Here is a 24,312-nt window from a genome sequence, read left to right on the forward strand (position 1 = left end):
CTCTCCAATCCTTTGATCCTGGGAACCTGGAGAGCAGTAATCAAGCGGGATTGGGCATCGGGAGCGGCGAAGTAGGATAAATGACTGAAACTCTCATCTCTGGGGGCATACGGTCTCCCCACTCTCACCATCGATTCATGTAATGCCTGCTCAAGTAGGGCGACCTTGTGCCCCCTTCTTCTATGCAGCCAAGAAGCAAAAGAAAGAGAGTGCAAGCGAGTGGCTTTAAGACAGACGGGGTCTATCTGATTGTTTTATTGCCTGGCGGGAAGTAAAGATAAACGAACAACTTGTTCTCCTTCTTCCATACAAATTTGAGCGATCAGTTTCTGTAAGCATTCTGTAAGCATGATTGCCTGTCCTCGACACCACAGATACATATTTACACCTCTTCCTTCACTTCATTCTTCACAGCTGTGCTTTTATTTGCAGCAATATATTACCTCAGAATTTAGGTTTCATTTGCAGGAATCACTTTGAGGTTGGTGATAGAGGTCAAGCGTGCAGTCCCTGATAACTTAAGCAGGAGATCAATAAAGAACCTGGCACAGAAATGGGATTGACTGATGGTCCTTTGAGGCATATGAGGATATGAATGAACAGGCACTGAGCAAGGCGGCACAGATTTTCCTTCCTCATGAATGAACATTTAATGAATTGGAGGGGAAGAGCTTGCCTATGCGTTCCAGCCAGATTTTCCTTGATTGCCCGATCCCCTGTTCTGGAGCGCTGCCTTGGCCTGACTGGATCCAGGGGCAGCTGTTAATATTTAAAGAACACTCAGCTCATAGCCCTTAAAGGGCATGTTGCACGCAAACTTGTGCTGCCTTAGCCTACTGCTGCTGTTCTGTCTCTCTCTTTCTCAGACAGCCTTGGCACTGGACCATGAAAAATGAACATCTGTTCCCTGAAGTTCTCCCTCACCCTCGTCTCATCTTTTTCATTACAGTCTTCTTGCTGAGATCTTGTACCGGCTAACTGTCGGCCATTCACTGCAAGCAAAGCTTCTGTGTTTGCTTAAGGCACTGGGATGCCAAGGAACAAAGATTTTTCCTTTTCACGTGCACAAACCTAGCCCAAACAAATTGAGGCATCGGGGTCTGGAGTTGCTTGTCATTCATCTCACATCTCTGTATTTATGTCTGTGACAGAACAAACAAATTAGTTTTCAGCCCTGTTCTGTCCCTGCTGTAATTTTCTCAGTGCATACACATACACAGCTATTTTTTCCATTTAATACTAATTCCCCCTTTTAAAAGTTTAACATTCTGCTAGCTTGGTACATTTAACATATTTTACAGTTAAAAGTATGCTACTGGGAACACATTTCTGTTTTAATAGCTGCCGGTACAATTTTTGCATTTCATACACTCACCTGTACTCTCTTCCTGGTCTGGCAAAGGGCCCTACAATTGTTTTAGCTGCCCTTATATAGGGCCTGAGCAAAATTGGGGGCATGCTCACTGGGCCCATTTTGGGCCATACCATTTTGAGGGGGTTCTTTAGGGATTTTAAATATTTTAATTATTCTTTCCTTTTCTTATTTTCATGTTTATTATATTGGATTGTGGCCTATGACATGAATAATGATTATTTTGAGAATGTATTTTTCCATTGTCTGTTAATTTGATTTATTGTTTGTTTTGTTTATAATTGTATCCCCCTGCAATGGAAAATCTGTTGGTTTTGGCTGGGTTGGGTAGACCAGTGGTGGCCTATTTAAGGCCTCATTTCATGTTGGATAGAAGATGGTTAAGGTTGAGATATGGTATGGTTGGTTGTCGTGTGAACCAATGTACGACTTAAGGAATATGTTGATTCCTTATGTAAATTTTTGTAAATAGATTTTGTTTTGTTTATTTTTTTTGTTTTCTTTTTTTGTTGTCTTTTGGTATTTTTCTGCATTTGTGCACCTTCACCAAATAAATTCACTTGCACTGGATGTGCTACTGCAGTTGCCATAATTTTTTCATTCAACCCACAACCTTTTTTCGGCACAACTACCCGCACCTATAAGTAAGGTGTGACAGATGGTGGCAGAGGTGGGATGGCAACACACAGGACAGTGAAGGTGCCGAAGAGAACTGGTCTTCGTTCACAGAAGGTGGTTCCTGTAAAGACCAAAGCTACTTTTACAGGATCAGACACAGATGAACCGTGGGACACAATGGACTCAGAGGGGGAATACACAGCCCAGGGTGCACGTCCAAAGGCACGGGATCGTCCACCTGCTGAGCCGCACAAGTCATCTGGAGTGTCTGAACTTACAGCGCTTCTGGGCCAGTTTCTCTCCACCCAGCAGAACCGAGAGGAGAGGCTACTTCACGAGTTCCGTGAGTTGAGAACAAGCCTTTCAAAACCACACCTACAACCAGATGAGATGAGCATTAATCCAGGTGCTCCTGCTGCAGCTGGGACTTCAAGGTCTTCAGTGACTTTGTTGTCTGCAGATGACCAGAGTCCCAGAGTGCCTCTTCCCACACCAGCACCCAGACGGCCTCGTCCCTTGGATCTCCCGCAGTTTCCAGAGCCAGTTCCACAACTGGCACAGGGTTTTCACCCTGCAGCAGTTCTCAGCCAGAGACCCAGAGACATTTACCGGACTGAGCCAAAAATGCCTACTTTCCAGGCTGGGGAGGACATTGAGAATTATCTTCTCCGTTTTGAACGTCTGGCAAGGACTTGGGAATGGCCAGTTCAAGAATGGGCTTGCCGGCTTGTTCCGTTGTTGACGGGCAAGGCTCTTGAGGCATATACGTCCATGGATGAGGACTTGTCAAACTCGTATCCAGACCTGAGGGAGGCACTGCTTTCAAAGTTTGACATATCCTGCGAGACTTATCGTCAGCGCTTCAGGGGGAGGTTCACCCCAGCAGGAGAGACACCCAAGGAGACATACCACCGTCTCAAAGGACTTTATCGTCGCTGGATTAAACCAGAACTGCATACCAAAGAAGAGATCGGGGAGTTCATCATACTGGAACAGTTGTTGCGCGTTCTACCAACAGATGTCCGCACCTGGGTCCAGGAGCATGAGCCAGCAAATGGACTGATTGCTGCACAGTTGGCTCAACAGTACTTGAATGCACGACGAGGACTGCCTTGTTCTTCATCAAGACCACAGAGGGACCCAAGACCTACTGAAGGTACTGTCAGCCCTTCTCCAGAGCATGGACCACCTAAAGACATGCGAGATGGACAGAAAACAAAAGGTACCTTGATTTGTTTTTATTGTCGGCAGCAAGGACATAAGGCATCTGTATGTCCTCTTAAAAGACCTAAACTGTCAAGCTACTGTTATGTGCCAAGAGAGGGGGACATTTTCTTATCAGACAGAGGGGAAGCAGTAATAACTGAGCCTAGAGATTTTGTTTCCAGCAGTTTGGGAAATTCTACTGACATTTCTGTAGTGGTTAATGGTCAACCTTTACAAGCTATGTTGGATACTGGGAGTGCTGTGACCTTGGTAAAGGGGGATTTTTTTGCCACCTAGTCTGATTGACCATTCTGTGTTGACCAAAATACAATGTGTACATGGTGATGTAAAATGTTATCCTACAGCTGATGTAACTCTTGAGGTTTCTGAGAATGTGTTTCTTTTGCGGGTGGGAGTGGTTAATGACTTGCCCAAAGACATGGTGATTGGCAGGGACTTGCCTGTCTTGGCTGAATTGTTAGAAGAAGCCCAGTCCCCTGTTAATGTCTCCTGCCCAGTGTTAACACATTCCCAAACCAGAGTTGGTATTGAGCCACTTCCTTCTGTGTCTGATAGCCTGTTTGAGGGTGGGAAGGAGGGCCCAAAAAAGTCACGTCAGAAACGTCGTCTTGAGAAAGCTTTAGGATCCCCCACACATCTACCAAACACCACACACCTTAATACTGGTCAGTGGCAGGTCCCCACAAACATAGACACTCTTCAGAGAGAGGACCCTTCCCTTGCTCCCTTGTATGCCCAAGTAGGACAGGATGATAGCACTGGGTCATTTACCTGTAAAGACAGATACATTCTAGAGAATAACATCCTTTACTTGGCAGATTCCCCTGACAAACGTATGGTTGTTCCCACAAATTGCAGACCTTTGGTTCTACACCTTGCACACACTATTCCATGGGCAGGTCACCTGGGACAGAACAAAACTTACCTTAGGATTAGCCGTCGCTTCTACTGGCCTTCTATGTATTCTGACGTCCAGAAATACTGTAGTTCATGCCCTGAATGTCAAAAAACCAGCCACATTCGACATACTGACAGAGCACCTCTGCAGCCTATGCCCATTATTGCCACACCTTTCAGACGTGTAGCCATGGATATCGTAGGTCCTCTTGAAAAGAGTAGTTCTGGCTTTAGGTACATCTTAGTTGTGTGTGATTACTCCACCAGATTTCCTGAGGCTTTTCCTCTGCGCTCTATCACCACCCCCAAGGTAATCTCTGCACTAGTGCAATTCTTCTCCAGGGTGGGGTTTCCTGACGAAATCCTCACTGACCAAGGCACAAACTTTACCTCTCGACTTATGTCCCAATTCCACCAGCATCTGGGAATCACCGGAATTCGCACATCACCCTACCACGCTCAAACTGATGGCCTTGTTGAACGGTTCAATCAGACCCTGAAATCCATGTTAAAAAAGTTTGTGTCAGACACTGGAAAAGACTGGGACAAGTGGTTGCCCTTCCTGCTCTTTGCTTATCGTGAAGTACCTCAAGCTTCAACTGGGTTCTCGCCATTCGAGCTCCTGTATGGGTGGTCTGTCCAGGGACCTCTTGACCTCTTGCGCCACCAGTGGGAGAACCAGACAGAAGATGGTAAAGAGAGGGGCATTGTTGACTTTGTCTTGCAGATGAGAGATCGCCTGGAGTCCTATAGAGAGCAGGCCCGTCTTCACCTTGAGAAAGCTCAGCAAAAACAGAAAACATGGTATGACCAGAAAGCTCGTCTGCGTGAATTCAAACCTGGTCAGAAGATTCTGTTGCTGCTTCCTACCTCTTCCAACAAGCTTCTGGCAAAATGGCAAGGTCCATTTGAGGTCCTGAAGAAGCAAGGACCTGTGACCTATGAAGTGCTTCATCCTGAGAAGGGAAAGAAAACACAAACATATCATGTGAATCTGATGAGAGAATGGAAGGATCGAAAAGAACCAAACCTTGCCCTGTTGGTCCAGCATGTAGAGGAGGACGGTGAAGATGCGGTGGATCAGCTTCCCTCTTGGAGATCTTCATGTGAGCCATGTCTGCGCCATTTGACTGCTCAGCAACAAAATGGTTTAACCCTGGTATTTTACCGTCATCCCTCCATTTTCCAAACAAGACCTGGATGCACTAACATGGCACAGCATTCCATTCATCTTAAAGATGACAGTCCAATCCGGCAAAGACCTTATAGAGTACCTGAAAGGCTGCTTGAACCTCTTAAGGCTGAGATTCAGACGATGCTGGATCTAGGGGTCATTGAGCCCTCTGAAAGTGAATGGTGTAGCCCAATAGTGACTGTTCCAAAGCCTGATGGGTCTCTACGGGTGTGCATTGATTTCAGGAAGATCAACGCTGTTTCAAGGTTTGATGCATACCCAATGCCACGAATTGATGACCTGTTGGAAAGGCTTGGGCATGCTCAGTTCATTACAACCCTTGACCTATGCAAAGGTTATTGGCAGGTTCCTTTGGCTAAGGAATCTCGGGAATATACAGCATTCCGAACACCACTGGGGCTCTTCCAGTTCACTGTTATGCCCTTCGGACTACATGGTGCTCCAGCGACATTTCAAAGATTAATGGACCGTGTTTTAAGAGGCTGTGAAGATTACTGCTCCGCATACCTTGACGATGTGGTGATCTTCAGCAAGAGTTGGGATGAACATCTTAAGCATGTTGACGCTGTCCTTGAACACATTGCTGAAGCTGGGTTGACACTTAATGTGAACAAGTGTAAGTGGGGTCAGTTGGAAACCCAGTACCTTGGATATCAGGTGGGGAGGGGCTTGATCCAACCGCAAGTGGACAAGGTGGAAGCCATTAGGAAAAGTTCTCGTCCCCACACCAAGAAACAGGTACGCTCTTTCCTTGGCTTGGTTGGCTGGTACCGTCGACTCATTCCCCAATTTGCCACTATTGCTGCCCCACTTACTGGACTGACCCTCAAGTGTGAAAAGAATCCAGTTCGATGGACAGAAGATTGTGAACGATCCTTCACAGCTCTTAAGGAAGCACTGTGCTCCAAACCAGTTCTGATCAGCCCAAACTTTTCCAGGCCATTCACGGTGCAAGTTGATGCTTCAGCAGTTGGAATTGGTGCTGTCTTACTGCAAGGTACTGAAGGTCAAGAACAACCTGTGTTGTACCTCAGTCGGAAGCTGTTGCAGAGAGAGACAAGATATTCCACAGTGGAAAAGGAAGCACTTGCCATTAAATGGGCCTTGGAGAGTCTTCGTTATTATCTGCTGGGAAGAGAATTCATTTTAGAAACTGACCACAAAGCTCTGACTTGGATACAGTCAATGAAAGACCACAACTCACGCATCACTAGGTGGTACTTGGCGCTGCAGCCTTTTTTGTTTCGAATTCGTCATAGAAGCGGACGACAAAACATCATGGCAGATTACCTTTCCCGATTGCCCACGTTGTGCAATCCAGGAGGGGTGGAGGGTGATGTGACAGAACAAACAAATTAGTTTTCAGCCCTGTTCTGTCCCTGCTGTAATTTTCTCAGTGCATACACATACACAGCTATTTTTTCCATTTAATACTAATTCCCCCTTTTAAAAGTTTAACATTCTGCTAGCTTGGTACATTTAACATATTTTACAGTTAAAAGTATGCTACTGGGAACACATTTCTGTTTTAATAGCTGCCGGTACAATTTTTGCATTTCATACACTCACCTGTACTCTCTTCCTGGTCTGGCAAAGGGCCCTACAATTGTTTTAGCTGCCCTTATATAGGGCCTGAGCAAAATTGGGGGCATGCTCACTGGGCCCATTTTGGGCCATACCATTTTGAGGGGGTTCTTTAGGGATTTTAAATATTTTATTTATTCTTTCCTTTTCTTATTTTCATGTTTATTATATTGGATTGTGGCCTATGACATGAATAATGATTATTTTGAGAATGTATTTTTCCATTGTCTGTTAATTTGATTTATTGTTTGTTTTGTTTATAATTGTATCCCCCTGCAATGGAAAATCTGTTGGTTTTGGCTGGGTTGGGTAGACCAGTGGTGGCCTATTTAAGGCCTCATTTCATGTTGGATAGAAGATGGTTAAGGTTGAGATATGGTATGGTTGGTTGTCGTGTGAACCAATGTACGACTTAAGGAATATGTTGATTCCTTATGTAAATTTTTGTAAATAGATTTTGTTTTGTTTATTTTTTTTTGTTTTCTTTTTTTGTTGTCTTTTGGTATTTTTCTGCATTTGTGCACCTTCACCAAATAAATTCACTTGCACTGGATGTGCTACTGCAGTTGCCATAATTTTTTCATTCAACCCACAACCTTTTTTCGGCACAACTACCCGCACCTATAAGTAAGGTGTGACAATGTCCATTTTTTTATCTGTTCATAAATTCAGTGCTTTCTGGTGAGAGTCCAGCCCCCAGTTCCTCCCCTGCCTGATGTCTCCTCGGCAATTAGCAGCAATAAGCAATTAGAGCCATTCAGACGTTTTTCCATTTAGCCAAAAAAAGGTTATGTATTTGCTCTTTTACTCTCTGGGCAGAAGCAACCCTGCTATTAGAGGCTTAATTGCTTTGGGCTAAAAGCACATAGTTAACTGATCACCCCCTGTTTGGTTATAGGGTTTTCAGCTCTTTGTTGTATTTTTCTACCATCCACTTATGTTCTTAACAGTGCAAGCAGGGCATTTGCTCTTTTGCTCATTTGCTTTGCAGCTCTTTCCTGATTGTAAGCACTCCATTTTTGGTACCGTAGTTTTTTTTGGCCGTGGTATGAAGGCAAGGCATTTATCTTTTAAAACTGAGCCGACAGCTTACTTTTCATGAGGTGTGTCGTATCTGCCCACACACCCTCTGTCTTGTCTTTGAGATAATGCAAGCCTTCTATTGTGTTCTGACAAGAAAGAAAGATTTTGGAATGAGTAAGACTTCATGTAGTGACATTTCCTGTTCCCTTTTCACATCTAATTCATCACTGCTGGAGAGAGATCTTGTTTAGCGGACCCTCACTAGAAAACTCATAAGGTGTACCATTCATTCCATTCACAAGTGGAGACGGTATTGCACGATATGTGCCTTGCCACTGTGATGCTCCAAATAAAGCAGGACAGGACACGGGGGCTGGAATGGAAATGCCCTTATTGACATTGTGCACTGCTAGCCTGAGCTTTTGTAGAGACTTAATGGCCTGGTCTCGTCTCCTGTCTCCCCTGTAGCTCGCCTGTCTACCCTCATGCCACTCAGGACCCGGCAAAGTACAGCGAAGGAACTTCGGCGGATAAAAATAAACTAAAGGAGCTCTTCTTTTCTTCCTCTCTGACAGTTCTGTCTGGTACAATCATCCTGCTTCTATAGACTATGCACTCTGGGCAAATTGGCAGTGTGAAAACCTAGTTTGCTAGGGTAATTATTATATTTTTTAAAGTAATGGCCAAGATGCATTAAGTTGCCATTATTTGTCTAGAGTGCAACTCAAATGAGCCAAAATATCTGTTTTAGCCAAAGTCAACTCGTTTGTTACAACCATACAGCACCGTCTGGTGTATCTTCCACTTTTATGTTCTCAGCTTCTATAGAGGCTCGAATTTCGCTGCCCAAGCTACGTTTACTACTCAGGCCTGTTGACCTTCCAAAGTTGTGGTCCCAGGGACTTGGCCCTGAGCATACACATTTTAAAGCAGCTGCCGCTAAAGCATCTCTGGTGGGAGCCACTTAGCATGAGACTGTCAGAACACCCCTGCGCATCTCTCTCCACAGCAGCAGAGGGGTTCTCCGGAATCATCACAGCTGGGCTCAGGGCAGCTCATCAGCGAGGCAGGGCGTGTGGGAGAGTGACAGCCTCTGAACACGCTCTCCTGGTTTATGCTCAGCTCGAGAACGAGCCTTCTGTTTCGATCACCATTCTTTCATTCTGCCTGCTCCTTGTCATCCTCCTCCTCTTTGGTGCTGCATGTAGCTCAGTAGCTCTTGGGTGGCCCCGCCTCCTCAGGTGCTGATAAGTCTCCTTGACAGCCGTGTGGCAGAAACAGCTGGGCTCGGTCATGAGCGAGGGAAGGCGTGCGCAAACACCGGCACACGCCGTGGCCTAATTACGCAGCGCCTGACAGGGCCCAGGCTCATCCAGCAGTTGTAGCTCTATCAAAGCCCAATAGGGGTATGCTGGCAGCTACAGGGGCATCTGTGTACTGTCTCCAGCACCTCCGCATATACAGCCCTGCTGATTTGTATTCCAGAGGCATTATGCCTGGATCCAGGAGCTCAGAAGTAGCCTTTTTTGGCAGTGGGAGAAAGTCAGAAGTCAGACAGGGAATTGCGCCTCTCTTTTTTGGATCTCTGTCTGGAAACTGAAGGATTTGCGAAGGTGAATTTGAGAACTACGTGACTCCATGGCCTCGATTGTAAGATGCAGCGCATTGCCTGGGATTTCACACAGCCTGAGCTTTGAGCAACCGCATAGAGCCCCTTCTCCAAGTCTTAAGTGCTTATGATGGTGTTCCCACAGAGGCCTTATATTCTGCATTCCTGAGCTGTTGGACAAAACTTTCTTTCCCCCCATCGGAAATTTGGCTGGAAACGGTGCCCTTGATCCTGCAGGGAGCAACGAAGGCTATCAGTGGGCGCGGAGCTGTGAGCTGATCGGAGGCTTTAAGAGTGCCTAAGCAGCAGCAGAGCTGGAATTTGCACTGAATAATGGGGCATTATCTGCCAGTGAGCGGCCCCTGTGTGCCCGGGCGCTTTCTCTCTACGATCGGGCGATGATGAGTTTTCTTGCTCTTGTGTCTCTGTCCCGCGGGCACTGGAGCGTGCTGACATAAAATGACAGTACAGCTGACCTCTGGCACCCCCAGACACCATACCGTGACCAATGGCTCTCTGATATAGACTTATACACATTTCTTTTTTTCTTTCTCTCCTACTTAAACACACATCCACATCCACACGTTTTTAGCCCCTTACTGCTCTGTCGATTGTGTTAATTGAGGAGCTTTTCTACTGAGAGCACAGTAGGTGAAATTGAACCACCTTTCATCCAAACCGCTGAGGCTGCAAATTTATGCAAACTTATCCATTCCGTTTGAAAGTATGGTCATTCCCCCTCTCCCCTCCCTCTATCACTCTTTCTCACTACTGATTTATATGCATATCTTCTTTTACCCTGGGTTTCTGTCTCCATTCCTCTCTCTCTCTCTCTCTCTCTCTCTCTCTCTCTCTCTCTCTCTCTTTCTCTCTTTCTCTCCCTCTGTCCCAGCTTGCCTCCTCCTACCCCCCTCCCCAGCCTCACAGCTTGCTTTGTAATATTAATGCGCAGTACCTTTTAAAGCCCCGTCCCTGGCTGTGGTAAGGGGTAATCAGTTAACCTGATTATGGCACTGATGAAATTAAATCATTTCAGTAAGTGCAAATAAAAGGACAGAATACACTCATTGTATTTGTTGCAGTCCTAGACACCTATTTTAATTAGCAGTTTAAAATAAGAACACAGTATTATTATAGTGATATATATATATATATATATATATATATATATATATATATATATATACATACACCTTAGGCACAAAATGATCCAACCACTCACTTTAATGAGTAAGTTTAGCTACTTCATGGTGCAACTGTAAACTGACACTGGCATTTATTTGCATATGCACAGCTTGTTTTTTCGTCCTAGAAAAGCATTCCCAATAACGCTATGGAGGAGTCTAAAGTCACCGTGCTCAGTCTCCCAGTGCCCTGCAGCAAAAATACTAAAGTATTGAAAGACTTACTTATTGGTTGATTCTTCTGATTTATTATGCTTTTGGAGTAACAGTTTCTCCAGTCTGGTGAAGACTTCTTAGGAGATTTTTGGGCATTGCGGTTTGGATTTGATTGCATTGGACGACAAGAGCATTAATAATGTCAAGATGTTAAATGATCTCTTCCTTATCTCTAGGTCCCCAATTTATCCCAAAAGTATCAAATGGAGCACCATCATTCCAGAGAACACAATGTATTCTGTTGCTGCACAGCTCAAAACCCTGTGCTTTAAAGCCCTCTATCCCTTGCCTGGCATTAGGCATGTTGCCAATAGGTTCATATTTACATGTTCCAGACAGTCCATCTCTATTAGAATTAGTTCTCTGTAGGTACTGGACAATCTGTTTTTATGCATTTGCACATATTTGCCAGCAGTTTTGGCAATCCAACATAGTTGAATTGATTAATTACATCAACCAATCGAATGAATTCCTGTGCACCTGTGCTTTGCATGATGTGAAACAAGGACAACTATTATCCAAGATAATTGTCTAAAATGAAGGCTGCCTCCATTTTCAAAGCCAAAGTGGCGGGAGGTCAGCTAATGCCATGGGGAGTAGCACTCTGCTGGATTGTATGAATACAGAACCAGCTGTCAGACAAAGTGGCCAGAGCCACCACCCTCCTGGAGCGCTCATCATAACAACGCTATTATCACCACAGCTTAACAGCCTTTTTGCCAGGCCAAGGCTGACCGCCTGAACTGCCTGCAATATCAGCCCTCTGCGAGCCCCCCTACCACTAATTGCTTTCAGCTTTGAATTTTAAGGAACACAACCCATGCAATAAGTCCCCCGAAATTATGTCAGACAAAAATAATCGGGGTAGACCACCTGGGCACTGTGTTAGTGAGAAAACAGCTTTCAGTAGACCTTAAGGTGGCTCAATGCTGCTCCAGAAACAAGGCAATGGGTATTTTTAGGCTAATGTGCAGCCATTTGAAAGCCTGCCAATTAAGGCCATTGAGCAGAGGTTATCAGCAGAGTGGCACATTAGTGCTCTGTGCTGACAAAAGCAGGACAGGGAGGAGGTGGTTACCTGATAGAATTTACAATGGATGCAAGACTGGGTCCGATGCTTAGTGGTGTACTTCTCATGGAGATAATTACAAGCCATTATGGAAAGTGAGACTATGGGTGTTGTCACACCTTAAAATCCAGACCAGAGTCTAAACCAAATACCATGTATTTGTTCAATCATATCCCAAAAAGCTGAAATCATTCAAGTTCTGGGCTGAATATCACACGCAGATGGGTTTGTTGAATGCTGTCATTGCCTTTCCAGGTGTTTGTGTGCCAAAGAGAGTCCATTTTCGGCACAACAATCCTTGTCAAATAGAAAGTGATAGCCTGCCTTAATTGATTTTAAGTAATTGGTCGAAAAGTATGCTACAACTGAACTGAACCATTTTTGTTCCTTTGGCCCAGACCATGCTTCCCAGCACCTTTCACACCTGCTATTTTGGTTTGGACCAAACGGAATAAATACATAGGCTGCATAGGTGCATGGGTTGATTCCATGGAGGGTGGTTCATTAAAGCAGAGATTTATGAGAGCTTTGCCAATAAGCATAAACTTATAATTGCTGACATGTTGGGGCTGGCATTCTACTGGCTGCCTACTATCTTCATCCTCTGCCAGGTTGCTAATTGACCTCACAGTAATATACACCATCACCCTCTGAGCCTTCCACATCTGCAGGAGAGGCTCAACTGTTGACAAGCGATTCTCCACTGCTGTTCCTGGAAGAGCACCTGCATTCCAGGGACTTGTTTGTTGGGCTCGCACTCGATCTGGATTATCTCAGATCGGTCCAACCATATCAGTGAAAATGTTGTTACTGCTTCCTCACCTCTTCCTGTTCTGTCATTATTACCTTTGTGCAATATCACCAGTAAATGACATTGTTATTGCTGCAAGTCTATTGCCATGCCCTCTTTGACTGTAATCGGCCCACAAGTGGAGCTGGTGGCAGTAATAGAATTTTTATTGCTCTGACATCTCTCGCCACTGCTCAGCCGATGCCACTCCGGGCTCCTCCACTCGTCTCTATCTGATCCCTGCGCTTGCCGCTTTTAATTAAGCTCACAGCAAATTACCCTTAGTGTGTTTAAGTCGTCATTCATGTACAGTTGTGGTCAAAAGTTTACATACACTTGTAAAAAAACATAATGTTATGGCTGTCTTGAGTTTTCAATAAGTTCTACAACTCTTATTTTTCTGTGATAGAGTGATCGGAACACATACATGTTTGTCACAAAAAACAGTCATAAAATTTGGTTCTTTCATAAATTTATTATGGGTCTGCTGAAAATGTCACCAAATCTGCTGGGTCAAAAATATACATACAGCAACAAAATTTGTCAATTTTGGTGATGTAGCGAGTTGTGTCAATCAAATTAGCTTCATGTCATGGCCTCTTCACTTCTTGTAAGTGATTCTGATTGACTACAGCTGTTGACTTCTCATGAGCCCATTTAAATAGGGCTCATTTGACCCAGTGATTAGACTCAGCTACAAAAGCTACAATGGGAAAGTCAAAGGAACTCAGTGTGGATCTGAAAAAGCGAATTATTGACTTGAACAAGTCAGGGAAGTCACTTGGAGCCATTTCAAAGCAGCTACAGGTCCCAAGAGCAACTGTGCAGACAATTATACGCAAGTATAAAGTGCATGGAACAGTTGTGTCACTGCCACGATCAGGAAGAAAACGCAAGCTATCACATGCTGCCGAGAGGAGATTGGTCAGGATGGTCAAGAGTCAACCAAGAATCACCAAGAAGCAGGTCTGCAAGGATTTGGAAGCTGATGGAACACAGGTGTCAGTCTCCACAGTCAAGCGTGTTTTACATCGACTTGGACTGAGAGGCTGCCGTGCAAGAAAGAAGCCCTTGCTCCAGAAAAGGCACCTTAAGACTCGGCTGAAGTTTGCTGCTGATCACATGGACAAAGATAAAACCTTCTGGAGGAAAGTTCTCTGGTCAGACGAAACAAAAATTGAGCTGTTTGGCCACAACACCCAGCAATATGTTTGGAGGAGAAAAGGTGAGGCCTTTAATCCCAGGAACACCATGCCTACTGTCAAGCATGGTGGTGGTAGTATTATGCTCTGGGGATGTTTTGCTGCCAGTGGAACTGGTTCTTTGCAGAAAGTAAATGGGATAATGAAGAAGGAGGATTACCTCCAAATTCTGCAGGAAAACTTAAAACCATCAGCCCGAAGGTTGGGTCTTGGGCGCAGTTGGGTGTTCCAACAAGACAATGACCCAAAACACACATCAAAAGTGGTAAAGGAATGGCTAAACCAGGCTAGAATTAAGGTTTTAGAATGGCCTTCCCAAAGTCCTGACTTAAACCCCATTGAGAACATGTGGACAGTGCTAAAGAAACGGGTTCATGCAAGAAAACCATCACATTTAGCTGAACTGCACCAATTCTGTCAAGAAGAGTGGTCAAACATTCGATCTGAAGCTTGCCAGGAGCTTGTGGATGGCTACCAAAAGCGCCTAGTTGCCGTGAAAATGGCCAAGGGACATGTAACCAAATACTAATGTTGCTGTATGTATATTTTTGACCCAGCAGATTTGGTGACATTTTCAGCAGACCCATAATAAATTTATGAAAGAACCAAATTTTATGACTGTTTTTTGTGACAAACATGTATGTGTTCCGATCACTCTATCACAGAAAAATAAGAGTTGTAGAACTTATTGAAAACTCAAGACAGCCATAACATTATGTTTTTTTACAAGTGTATGTAAACTTTTGACCACAACTGTAGCTAGGATAGATCTCCCCCCACTCAAGCAAGCATTGGCCTGACACAGATCTAGCCTCAAACCACTGCTCCCTTATGGCCAAAACACTCGCTGCAGAGGTTTTTCCAGACGATTGGATGTCTCTGGTCCAGGGGAGATGAGCAAAATGGAGTGAAAGTGAGCATCTATCGCATTCAGGAGTGTGATTACAAATAGACAGAGGGATCAGGAAAAAAGATGTAGGACAGGAACGAAATAGTGTGTCATGCCAAATTGGTACTGCGGTTGCAACTCCCTCCCTAGAGGCATCCAGCATGCAACGTGATGACACATCAGCACTGGTTAATAATCTATGGGTAAAGTTTGGCCATAAAGCCCAAACCATCACAAATCCCTCTTACTCTGTGGAGCTGCTGCTGAAATATTTATTTTAAAGAGGAATTCTCAGGCAGCAGGTAATCTGTATTGCGCATCTTCGAGAGACTACGGCTGTACTACCGAGCAATTGAAACTTTAGCCTGCAACCAAAAAGCTATTAGAGATTAAGGCTAATGCGTACTCATTTCTATCTCTCTCTTTTATAATCCCTTTTCTTGGCTTTTGGGCAAAACAGCTTTGAAACTTGCTATCTGACAGTATCCTACTGCCCAGAAATTCAGAGGATCTTACTGAGCATCCTTTACTCATTACTTCTCCTATGCCACTCACGAATGAGTGCCAGGCCATGTAGGGTTAGGTACTTGGTTTAGGATCCAGACCTCCAGTGGCTTTAGATTTTTTCTTCCCGGTTACGGAAATAAAAGCCTTTGTTTTAGAGAAACCATTTTTGTTAAGAAGCTTGTCCTCTGCCTTTTGTCAGACTAGCTGGTTGATTACTTTGTCTTTAATCAGGCTGCTTCCAATCTGTTATTAGTGAATTTGTGTGTTCAATTGGGTGAAGACGACCAGTGGACACTCAGGAAATGACTCAGAGTTTACTTTGCTGTATAATTGTGTAATGACTTCATGAGACGACATCATGACATCAACGAGGCAAAAAACAAGGTCCTTGGGTGTCTATCGACTTGATTCAATGCTTTATAATTTCTGGGTGAGTCATGTACAGTCTTGAAATGAGTTTAAAATGTAGACTATCTAGAATTCTGTATTATTTATTGCAATTTCTTGTATTTGATGTGCCACTCATCCCAATGGGTTTAAGGGTTCTTCTCGACCTAAGAGGTTAAAGGGTTCTTCACATTTAGATCTCTTTGACAACCAAACTTTTAATGGAATCATTGATACACTATGATCCAAGGTTCAAATCCTGGGTCATGCTGCTTGCATCAGCAGCCAGAGTCGGAGAGTCACTCCTAATATGCAATATAGTAATTATAATATCATAGTGTCGGGGACATAGGTCGCCAGGAACCCACTTATTGATGGGTCGGGTAATTGGCCCTCCAAATTGGGGAGAAAATAGGATAGATTCTTTTTCAAAAAGGTTCTAACATGACATAGATAAAAAAAAAAAAAAACTTTATTTTAGCTTTATTTTTAAAAGTGCATGAGCCACTCTAAGGGGATGCAGCCTGAGACTGTTGCTCACTTTTACAGGGTGAAGAGTCCTAGAAATGTTCTTTTCAATAGTTAAAGGCTGATGAGGTTTACATCTGTGGCTGAATGCATGCTGATGACTTTAAGCAAGGCTTATCAGATATATCTACAGGTTCATGATATACAAACGCAATTTTTATTGCTCACATACCACACATTATAACCTCATATCAGAGCGAATTATTCAAGGGCCTTTTATAAATTCTTTCTCCTTTTTTTTTTTTCTCCACAGAGGACCTTCTACCTCCCGGTTTCCCCAACATCGATATGGGCCCTCAGCTGAAGGTGGTAGAACGCACCCGCACAGCCAACATGCTCTGCGCAGCTAGTGGCAACCCCGACCCAGAGATCACCTGGTTCAAAGACTTCCTGCCGATTGATCCCAGTGCAAGCAATGGGCGGATCAAACAGCTCAGATCAGGTAAGAGAGCTGTGTTCCACTTCTTCTGTTGTGATGCTGGAAAAAGTGCTTACTGATGCGCTGAAGCTTTTGTTGCAGGATTGAATGGAAACCCTTTTGCATTCTGGTTTTGGGTGTACTGTTCATAAAAGCCACAAAATCCCTGATTTTGCTGTTTTTTGAGTGCACTCCAACTTCGAAAAGCTGATTCTACAACTCTCTGAACTGTAGAAGAGGAGCAGAGTGGGCCAAGTGCGCCTGCCTGCCTGGGTACAGTGCACGTTTGAAGGACTTGGAAAAAGATAGAAAAAGTGCAGTTTTTTTGTCACTTTTTCCAGATGAAATAATGTTAAACCAGAGGTGCCAAGTCTATGCATTCATATACTGTCCATGAACTAAGCTGCAAGAAGAGCGCAGAGCAGTTTAGAATGGGCCTTTTCATATTCAATTAAATATAAGTTTTCAGAAGTGCTTCAGTATGGACTGTTTCTTAGAATAGAATAAGGCACAATACACAATGGCAGCCAGTCATAATAAAGAGATTGGTTACTTATATCTGTGGTAAAGGTAACAATAAATAGTGTGTTTAGTTTGAAGGAATATGGATAGTGATATTAATAGATTAGGATAGATTTTGGTAACTAAAACACAATAAAATAGAAGAAAGTATAGGATATAACTGATTAATGATGTAAAAATAATTTATTTATATATAAACTGGGTGCTTACCTATCAGTTTCACACAAAAACCTTAATTTTCATTTTTGACATACCATACCAATAACAGTGTGTCTGAATGACATGAAAATTCGACCAATCAATAGAAATGCTTAAAAATCATATTACATTTACTTTATCAAGTAACAATGATATGTTTATACACAGTAATTATGTACATATACAGATTTTTCATTCAATAATATAAAAACAAAAATTAATAGAATTTAAAACTCTATTTGTATAGTAATACAGCAGTTATTAGCCCACAGAAACCAGTTTGCGGCCCACTTTCTGTCCAGCTAGTGTACATTATTAATCATCATATAGAGATAAAGAAACCGGGTGAGCTCAGAGAGGTTTTAAAGGAACAGCTAAAGTGAGAATCTGCTCAGTTCTGGTTGAGCGGCGGGTAGCGACCGCTCTGAGCGATGTAAAAACTTGAGTGCAGCAATTCACGGTGGTAATGGACAGTGCAGCCTCGCTGGGGATATCATAGGTGCGACTGGAACTTCTGAGCAAGTCGCTTGTGCACAAATGCTTTTGACTTCTCTCGTTGAGGACAGGACTAAAGCAGTGGGACTCTCTGAACATGCCACTTTTTTCTGTGGTTCTAGCTAATGCTAGATATGTCTGTGGCCTTAGACACTTTGTATTGTCTTTTTTACACCTACAAAAAATGTGTAAAAATTTGTATGACAAGATATTTAGCTTATTTATATTATTTTCTGGTAGATATATATTTTACTAACCTAAATAATCTTATTTTATTGTTGCATAACCTTGCATTTATATTATCTATGTCTGAAAACAAGCAGACATATATGCCATTTTTTCCAGTTAAAATAGGCTGAATTATTGTATAATAAAAACAGTTACAACAGTTTTATGAAGAGAATTATTAGATATTGTAATAAATTTCACCTAAAAAGATCTTTTTTGAGGAGGGAAGTTTAGATGTTCAGATATTTAGCTTATTTTTTATTATTCTATTTTTTAAGTTTTTTTATTTACAGAAATTTTCTAGTTGTCTAATTATATTTGGTTAAAATCTTGCTTTTATTTTAAATATATTTTTTAAACAAGCAGACTTATCTGCCAATCGTATGAGAGTTTTTCCAGTTAAAATGTCTTTAAACAAGTATAATAATAATCTTACAACAGTCATATGAAGAAAAGTATAAACTATATTGACCAGTTTCCCCTGCTAAGGTCCTTTCTTACAGTTCAGATGTTCCGTGACTAGAATATATAATCCCTTATTACACATGTAACCATTAAAAATGGATATACTTTCTATTTCAAGCATCCACCAAAGTGTGTCTTAGTTCCCTTTACAATGAAGCTAGTGTTCTGTTCCCACTTGAAAGAAAGAAAACAGTTTCTCTGCTCAGGTATTAAGAAAGTGTCCCACCTGCCCACCTGTGCTCGTGTCCTCTGTGTCTATGTGGGTTTGTTTATGAGTCTGCTGTGTTGTTGTGTCTCGATCTGTCTTGTTTTTGAATGCTCTGTGTTGTTTGATGTGTGATGATACGGGTTAAAATCTGATACACTAACATGTCTTTTTCCGTCAACGTCTCAGCAGCGTAAACAAGCGCTAAACTGTTCTAATCTTTCTGTAACTACATTCCATAAACTTTACAAAATGCAGTGTCCTTTAAAAAAGCTGAACTGTATTTATAATGCTTTATTTTTTTCTTAAGCCTGTAGGTCATTTTGGTCTTAAAAGTGTTATAAATATTTAATCGTTATTTATTAATTTAACAAATATTGCATATAAACAAAAAAGGCTCTGAAGGTCTGAGACCTTATTAGACTGTGTTAACATTTATTATTTAACATTTTATTTAGCTACAAATGTAGAGAATTTCTTTTTTTTTTATTTACAAAAAACTCTATAACATAGATGAAAAACAGGATTTTATTTATTTATTTATTTATTTTTACGGATTGGGTTGTTTTTCCTAATTTAAATGTAAATGTAAAAGATCCTTCACTCATGTCAATCAGACCTTCTTCTATAGCATCTCAGAACGGTTTATGTTTTCTATTAAAATACGGACAAAGCCATCTGAAGATTATGGCCTGTACTGCTTGTACCGTGATAATTATTTAATTTAATAATTTAATTAATCCCTCTTTTCTAAAAAAACACGTGTCTGGATCAGATATAAACATGAGTGTGTAAAAAAATGCAAAAGAAAATAATTGTCTACATTTTAATCTTACATTTTATAATTTTTTTTTTTTTTTTTTATTGTTTTCCAGATTTAAAATAAATAAACAGTTTTTTAGGGTGGTCTCAGATTTTCAGATATTTTCCCCTGTTGCTGATTAAAATAACAACATTAAACTCTCCTTAAAATGTATAAATATAAATAGCATATACAATATATAAGGCGAAATAAACATAATTTATTTATATAAGTTAACCTTGGGTGTTCCCCACCAAATCTGTAAACTCTAATACCAATCCTGAAATACCTAATACCTGATATTCTGTTTTTCTATCTTTTTTTTTCTTTTCTTATTCTTTGATTTTTCAGAAGTCTTTGGTAAGTGTCTCACTGAGTCCACAAAGTTGCCCACTCTCCCTGAAGCAGATGGCATTTTAAGTGCTTCTTAAAGTGCATGCCCTTCCCTTCCCTCACTCCTTTAACTCCTCTTCTTTCCCTTCTTTCCCTTTCCCTCCATCCTTTAATCTTCTGCCCAACCCTTATTACCTCCACTAACGTGAGTTTGTTTTCTTTGGTTTAACAGAAAATCTACATTCTTTCGTTCCTTTCTGTACTCAGGTATTGGCAAAAATGTTGCTTTTGTTTCTTCTAATGGAAAAAAATAATAATAAAAAAACAGCTGTGTATTTAAGTGAGTTCCTTGTGGCTGAGGACTGGTGGCCACACCCTGTGTCCCAGCTAACCACATGCCACCGAGCACTCACTTCACTCATGGCTGACCTTGTTTGCTCACAACAACACATCCATCTTCCTCAGAGAGCTGGACTGGAGCTCTGCTGCTCAGAAGGCCCTGGCCGTCTGAGCTGGGCCGGTCTGGACTGGACCAGAGTTGGGAAACTGAGATTTTCAGATTTCCCATCTCTTGCTTTGAGAGAGCATGCTGAGACATGTTTTGGTCTAAACTTTGCTTCTGTTCTTTTTTTTGGACTGGAGGCAAATGGAGAAGAATGTAGAATGTAGATACGTTGAAGTTATGATAAATGACTTTGGATGTTTCAGCTTTTTCCTGGAAAGTTTGAGACGTTTGAAGAACATGCTCCCATCTTTCAGGGGAAGACACAGGCTCTGGAGGCCTATGTAGAAGATTGTAGATGAATGGATGAATTGAAATGATAGAAGTGATGTATGTTTAAGCCTTCTTCTTGAAAGTTATCATTTTGGATGTGTAAAAATAAAGAACCTTTTAGAAGGTTATTAGAAAGGTTATTCTCTCATTTAATAATAAGTCCCTTATAAACATGATCTATTCTAGAACCAAAAATGGTTATTTTATAGCATTCCTCAAAGAAAGCTTTATAGCATTCCATTTTAAGGGTTTAACGTTGTCTTTTAAAAACAGACAATGCCACACTGAAGAGTATGGCCTGTAAAATCTGTCCAGCTTTTTTAGCCTCGTAACTTCAGCTTAGAACAAAAGAAGTAGACATGTCAGACATCATGTCTGCTGGACAATGTTTGTTGTACATTTTGAGATGCCAGTTCTTCTGCAAATCTTAGGCTTGGTCCGTGTCCATCGTCTGTCTCCAGCTTAGCAAAGAAACATTGTGGGCCTGTTTCTGTCTAAAGAAAAGCACAGCATGCTCATCCTACAAAGTCAATGGGGTTAGCCGTTGCTGTTTGCTTTAGGGGCCCCCCATTTCTCCGAAGCAGTTTTGTTGGTTGGTCAGGGGGCCGGGTCTCACAACCTAAGGGATTTAAGATGATGAGAAAAAGGCCTGAACAGTTCCCCCACAATCCTAAAACTATGATTTCCAGCCAAGCTCCTCAGCTTCATGGCTTCTACTTTTAATCTCCCTTCCAAAGAAACTGAGCGAAGAAGAGATATTGTGTCTTTTGCTCTCTCTGGAGAGGAGGAAAAGAATCCTTTTTTTATATTTCTTTCCGTTACAGCCAGGTGGAGCCTCAATAAATGATCTATGGAGCTTGTCCCAGTGCAGACAATCATCTACCACCCACCTCCTACACAAAAAATATAAAGACAGAAGCTCAAGAGAAAGCCATAAGAAAGAAGGAGGAATATAAATGGAAATGTCTCTGCCATGGTTTTGCACTTACTGTGCGGTCTGCTCACAGCTCCAGTTGGCATTATTGCAGGTTTCTCACTCAGATTGTGGTCAGATCTGGCCCACAACCCGCATAACAAAGAGTTACAAGGTGGTGGTGTGATTCCACCAAAATTTCAGACATGCTGCTGTAGGTTTTTGAAAGAAGAACAATTCACTGGAGTACTTTTTTCACATCAGTTGTTCCTCTTTAGACCCTTAATCAGGATTTCTTTTCAGGAATTGGTCAATCTTAAGTTGTTAACTTTGTGCTCTTAGAAATGTTCTTTAGGTGCTTGCTTCCTCTAAGTGGTTCCTATTAATGCTCTCCAAGAGGGCTGCTTTCGAGTCCACTGCATGGTACCTGCACTCCTCTACATTACAACCAGGTACTAGGCACCAAAAAGCGAATAGAATCAAGTATAGTCAAGTAGTAACCAAAAATGCCAATGATTTCAATCAGTTGTTCTTTCTTACACTCTCAGGTGTTCTTTCTTTTGAGTGTTGGTTCATATCTGTGATTCTTGTCTAGTATTCTCATGCTCTTGAAGATGTTCTCCTGTTGGGATTTAGTTACTATCATTGGTTCCTTCCTTAGGCTCCCGGAAAGGTCTTAGTTCTTGTTCCTGCTCTTGGTCTAATCATCAACAATGCTGGTCCATGTTTCTGGAAACCTGCTTTGAGACTATGTCTGCTATGAAGATCAAGATCAACCTCGTGCACTTTAATTGCATCTCATCCATGCAAGTACACAGTAGAACAAGGCACTGTTCCTCCAGAGACTTGATGCAACATACACACACATGGCCTGTGTTTATTGGACCACATAAGTGCTGTATACCCCTACATTTTACCTACGCTCAATGGCCATTTAGCATGTGGACCTTCCATATGGGTGCACTTTATACGTTTATGCAATTACCAACTGTAGCCCATCTGCTGCTACACAATTTATCAGACCCCAGCAACCCCAACCTTCAATGGAAATGGACCTCCAAAGGACCACCCATAAAATGTAATCTGACTGGAACTGGCTCAGAATCATTGGCTTGCTTAATGTCTTCATTCCAGCAGGGATACAGAACCAGGGATGTGTGTGGAACTATGAGGACATGCTATTTACCCAGCATTTTCCTGAAAAGCTCACCTCCAGCGGGAGCCGCAGAGGGAAGGAGGGGGCTGACATTTCTTTTCGTTTCCTCTGGCTCTGGACCCCAGACTCTCCCCGGCCTTGTCAGGCGCTGGAGATTAACAAGCACTGCAGGAGGAAGGCTTATGTGTTTTATCATTTAATAAAGCTCCCGCTACTTTCCTCTCAAGCCAACCCTGGCTTTACTCACTCGCTCTGTGCAAACAGACCGCCATGTTTCATGGACGGTGCACACAAAGAGTGCTTGCTGGTATCTTCTTTAAGACAAGTGGGTTATTAAGAGCATGTCAGCAGAGTCAGACGGACAAACAGGCGAGGTAAAATGTGGAGTGATGCATCAGGCTCAAGGATCAATATTTTGAGTCTTGGTTCCTTTCAGTGGTTTGTCATTATGTTCTTAGAGAGGTTCTCCATTTGGGTCTTGTCTTCTGTCAGTGGTTGTTCCTCAAGCTTATGGAGAGTTTCGCATTTTGCACTTTGATTCTTTGAATGGTTCTTATTCAAGCTTTTACAGACAATCTTCTTTTGGGTCTTGGTTTCTGACGGTGGTTGTTCCTCATGTTCTTAGAGACTACCGCCTTTTGGGTCTTGGCTTCTGTCCATGGATGTTCCGTTTGTCGCTCTTAGAGAGGTATTGGTTCTGTCAGGGGTTGTTCCTTGTGCTGTTAGAGAGATTCTTTTTTTCCTGAATCTTAGCTTTTGTCAGAGGATGATATTAAGCTCTTGGAGAGGTTCTCCTTTTTGGTGCTTGGCTTCTGTCGATGGTTGTTTTTTATGCTTTTCAAAAAAAATCTCTTTTTTTTTGGGTCTTGGCTTGGCTTTCAGAGGTTGCTCCTTACGCTCTTGGAGAGGTTCTCCATTTGGTTCTTGGTTTCATTCTCAGGCTCTTGATGTCCGATAGTGAAACCTCGAGAGATGATGTTTCTCAAAGCTGGTTGAGCAGCTATGCTGGAATATTCTACTACCCCATGAGTAGAATAATGCTTTAAATCTGTTCCTCAAGTGTCCTAATTGAATTAAAACCTTGTCGGGACAGAAATCTGCACCCCTGGTGGAGTGTACTGCTGGGCAGTGAATGGAGAACAGAATATGTGTGTCTCAGTGGAGGTGTTTGTAAGGTCACTGTGGCCTTGCCTGGGCTAAATACATGGCTCTGAGCCCAGGCTGAGTCGCAGCCATGCAGATGGACAGAGGCTGCGGCCAGATTGTTGTTCAATCCCAATCCCACCTCCACCCCCACTCCTACTGCTTCCATCACACAGCCCCCTTCCTCGCTTTGCTCTCTGTGTTTTTATTATTATTTTATAAAGCCTGGTTGCGATATTTATGACTAAATCACAGCTCAGTGTCCTCTACCATTCCAGAGGGCACAATCAGCCCAGGCCAGTTCAGGTTGTTTGTGCAATCCATGCAAATTGTCCAGATTTGTCTGGGAATATGTGGCTTTT

The 24,312-nt window shown here is 42.4% G+C and overlaps 1 protein-coding gene across 15 annotated transcripts in view; it reads left to right on the forward strand.

Moving 5' to 3' along the window:
* Positions 1-24,312, forward strand: part of ptprsa (protein tyrosine phosphatase receptor type Sa) — a 310,811-nt gene that overhangs the window by 174,321 nt on the left and 112,178 nt on the right. For all 15 annotated transcript variants that reach the window (XR_007424918.1, XM_022669860.2, XM_022669866.2 and 12 more), the window contains one exon: positions 16,551-16,739. Coding sequence is in view for 14 of the 15 variants with exons in the window: in XM_022669860.2 (XP_022525581.2) it covers positions 16,551-16,739 (189 nt within the window). In the remaining variant the exon portion in view is untranslated. The remainder of the gene's footprint in view (positions 1-16,550; positions 16,740-24,312) is intronic.

Source organism: Astyanax mexicanus, chromosome 16, assembly GCF_023375975.1.
Source record: "Astyanax mexicanus isolate ESR-SI-001 chromosome 16, AstMex3_surface, whole genome shotgun sequence".
NCBI lineage: Eukaryota > Metazoa > Chordata > Actinopteri > Characiformes > Acestrorhamphidae > Astyanax > Astyanax mexicanus.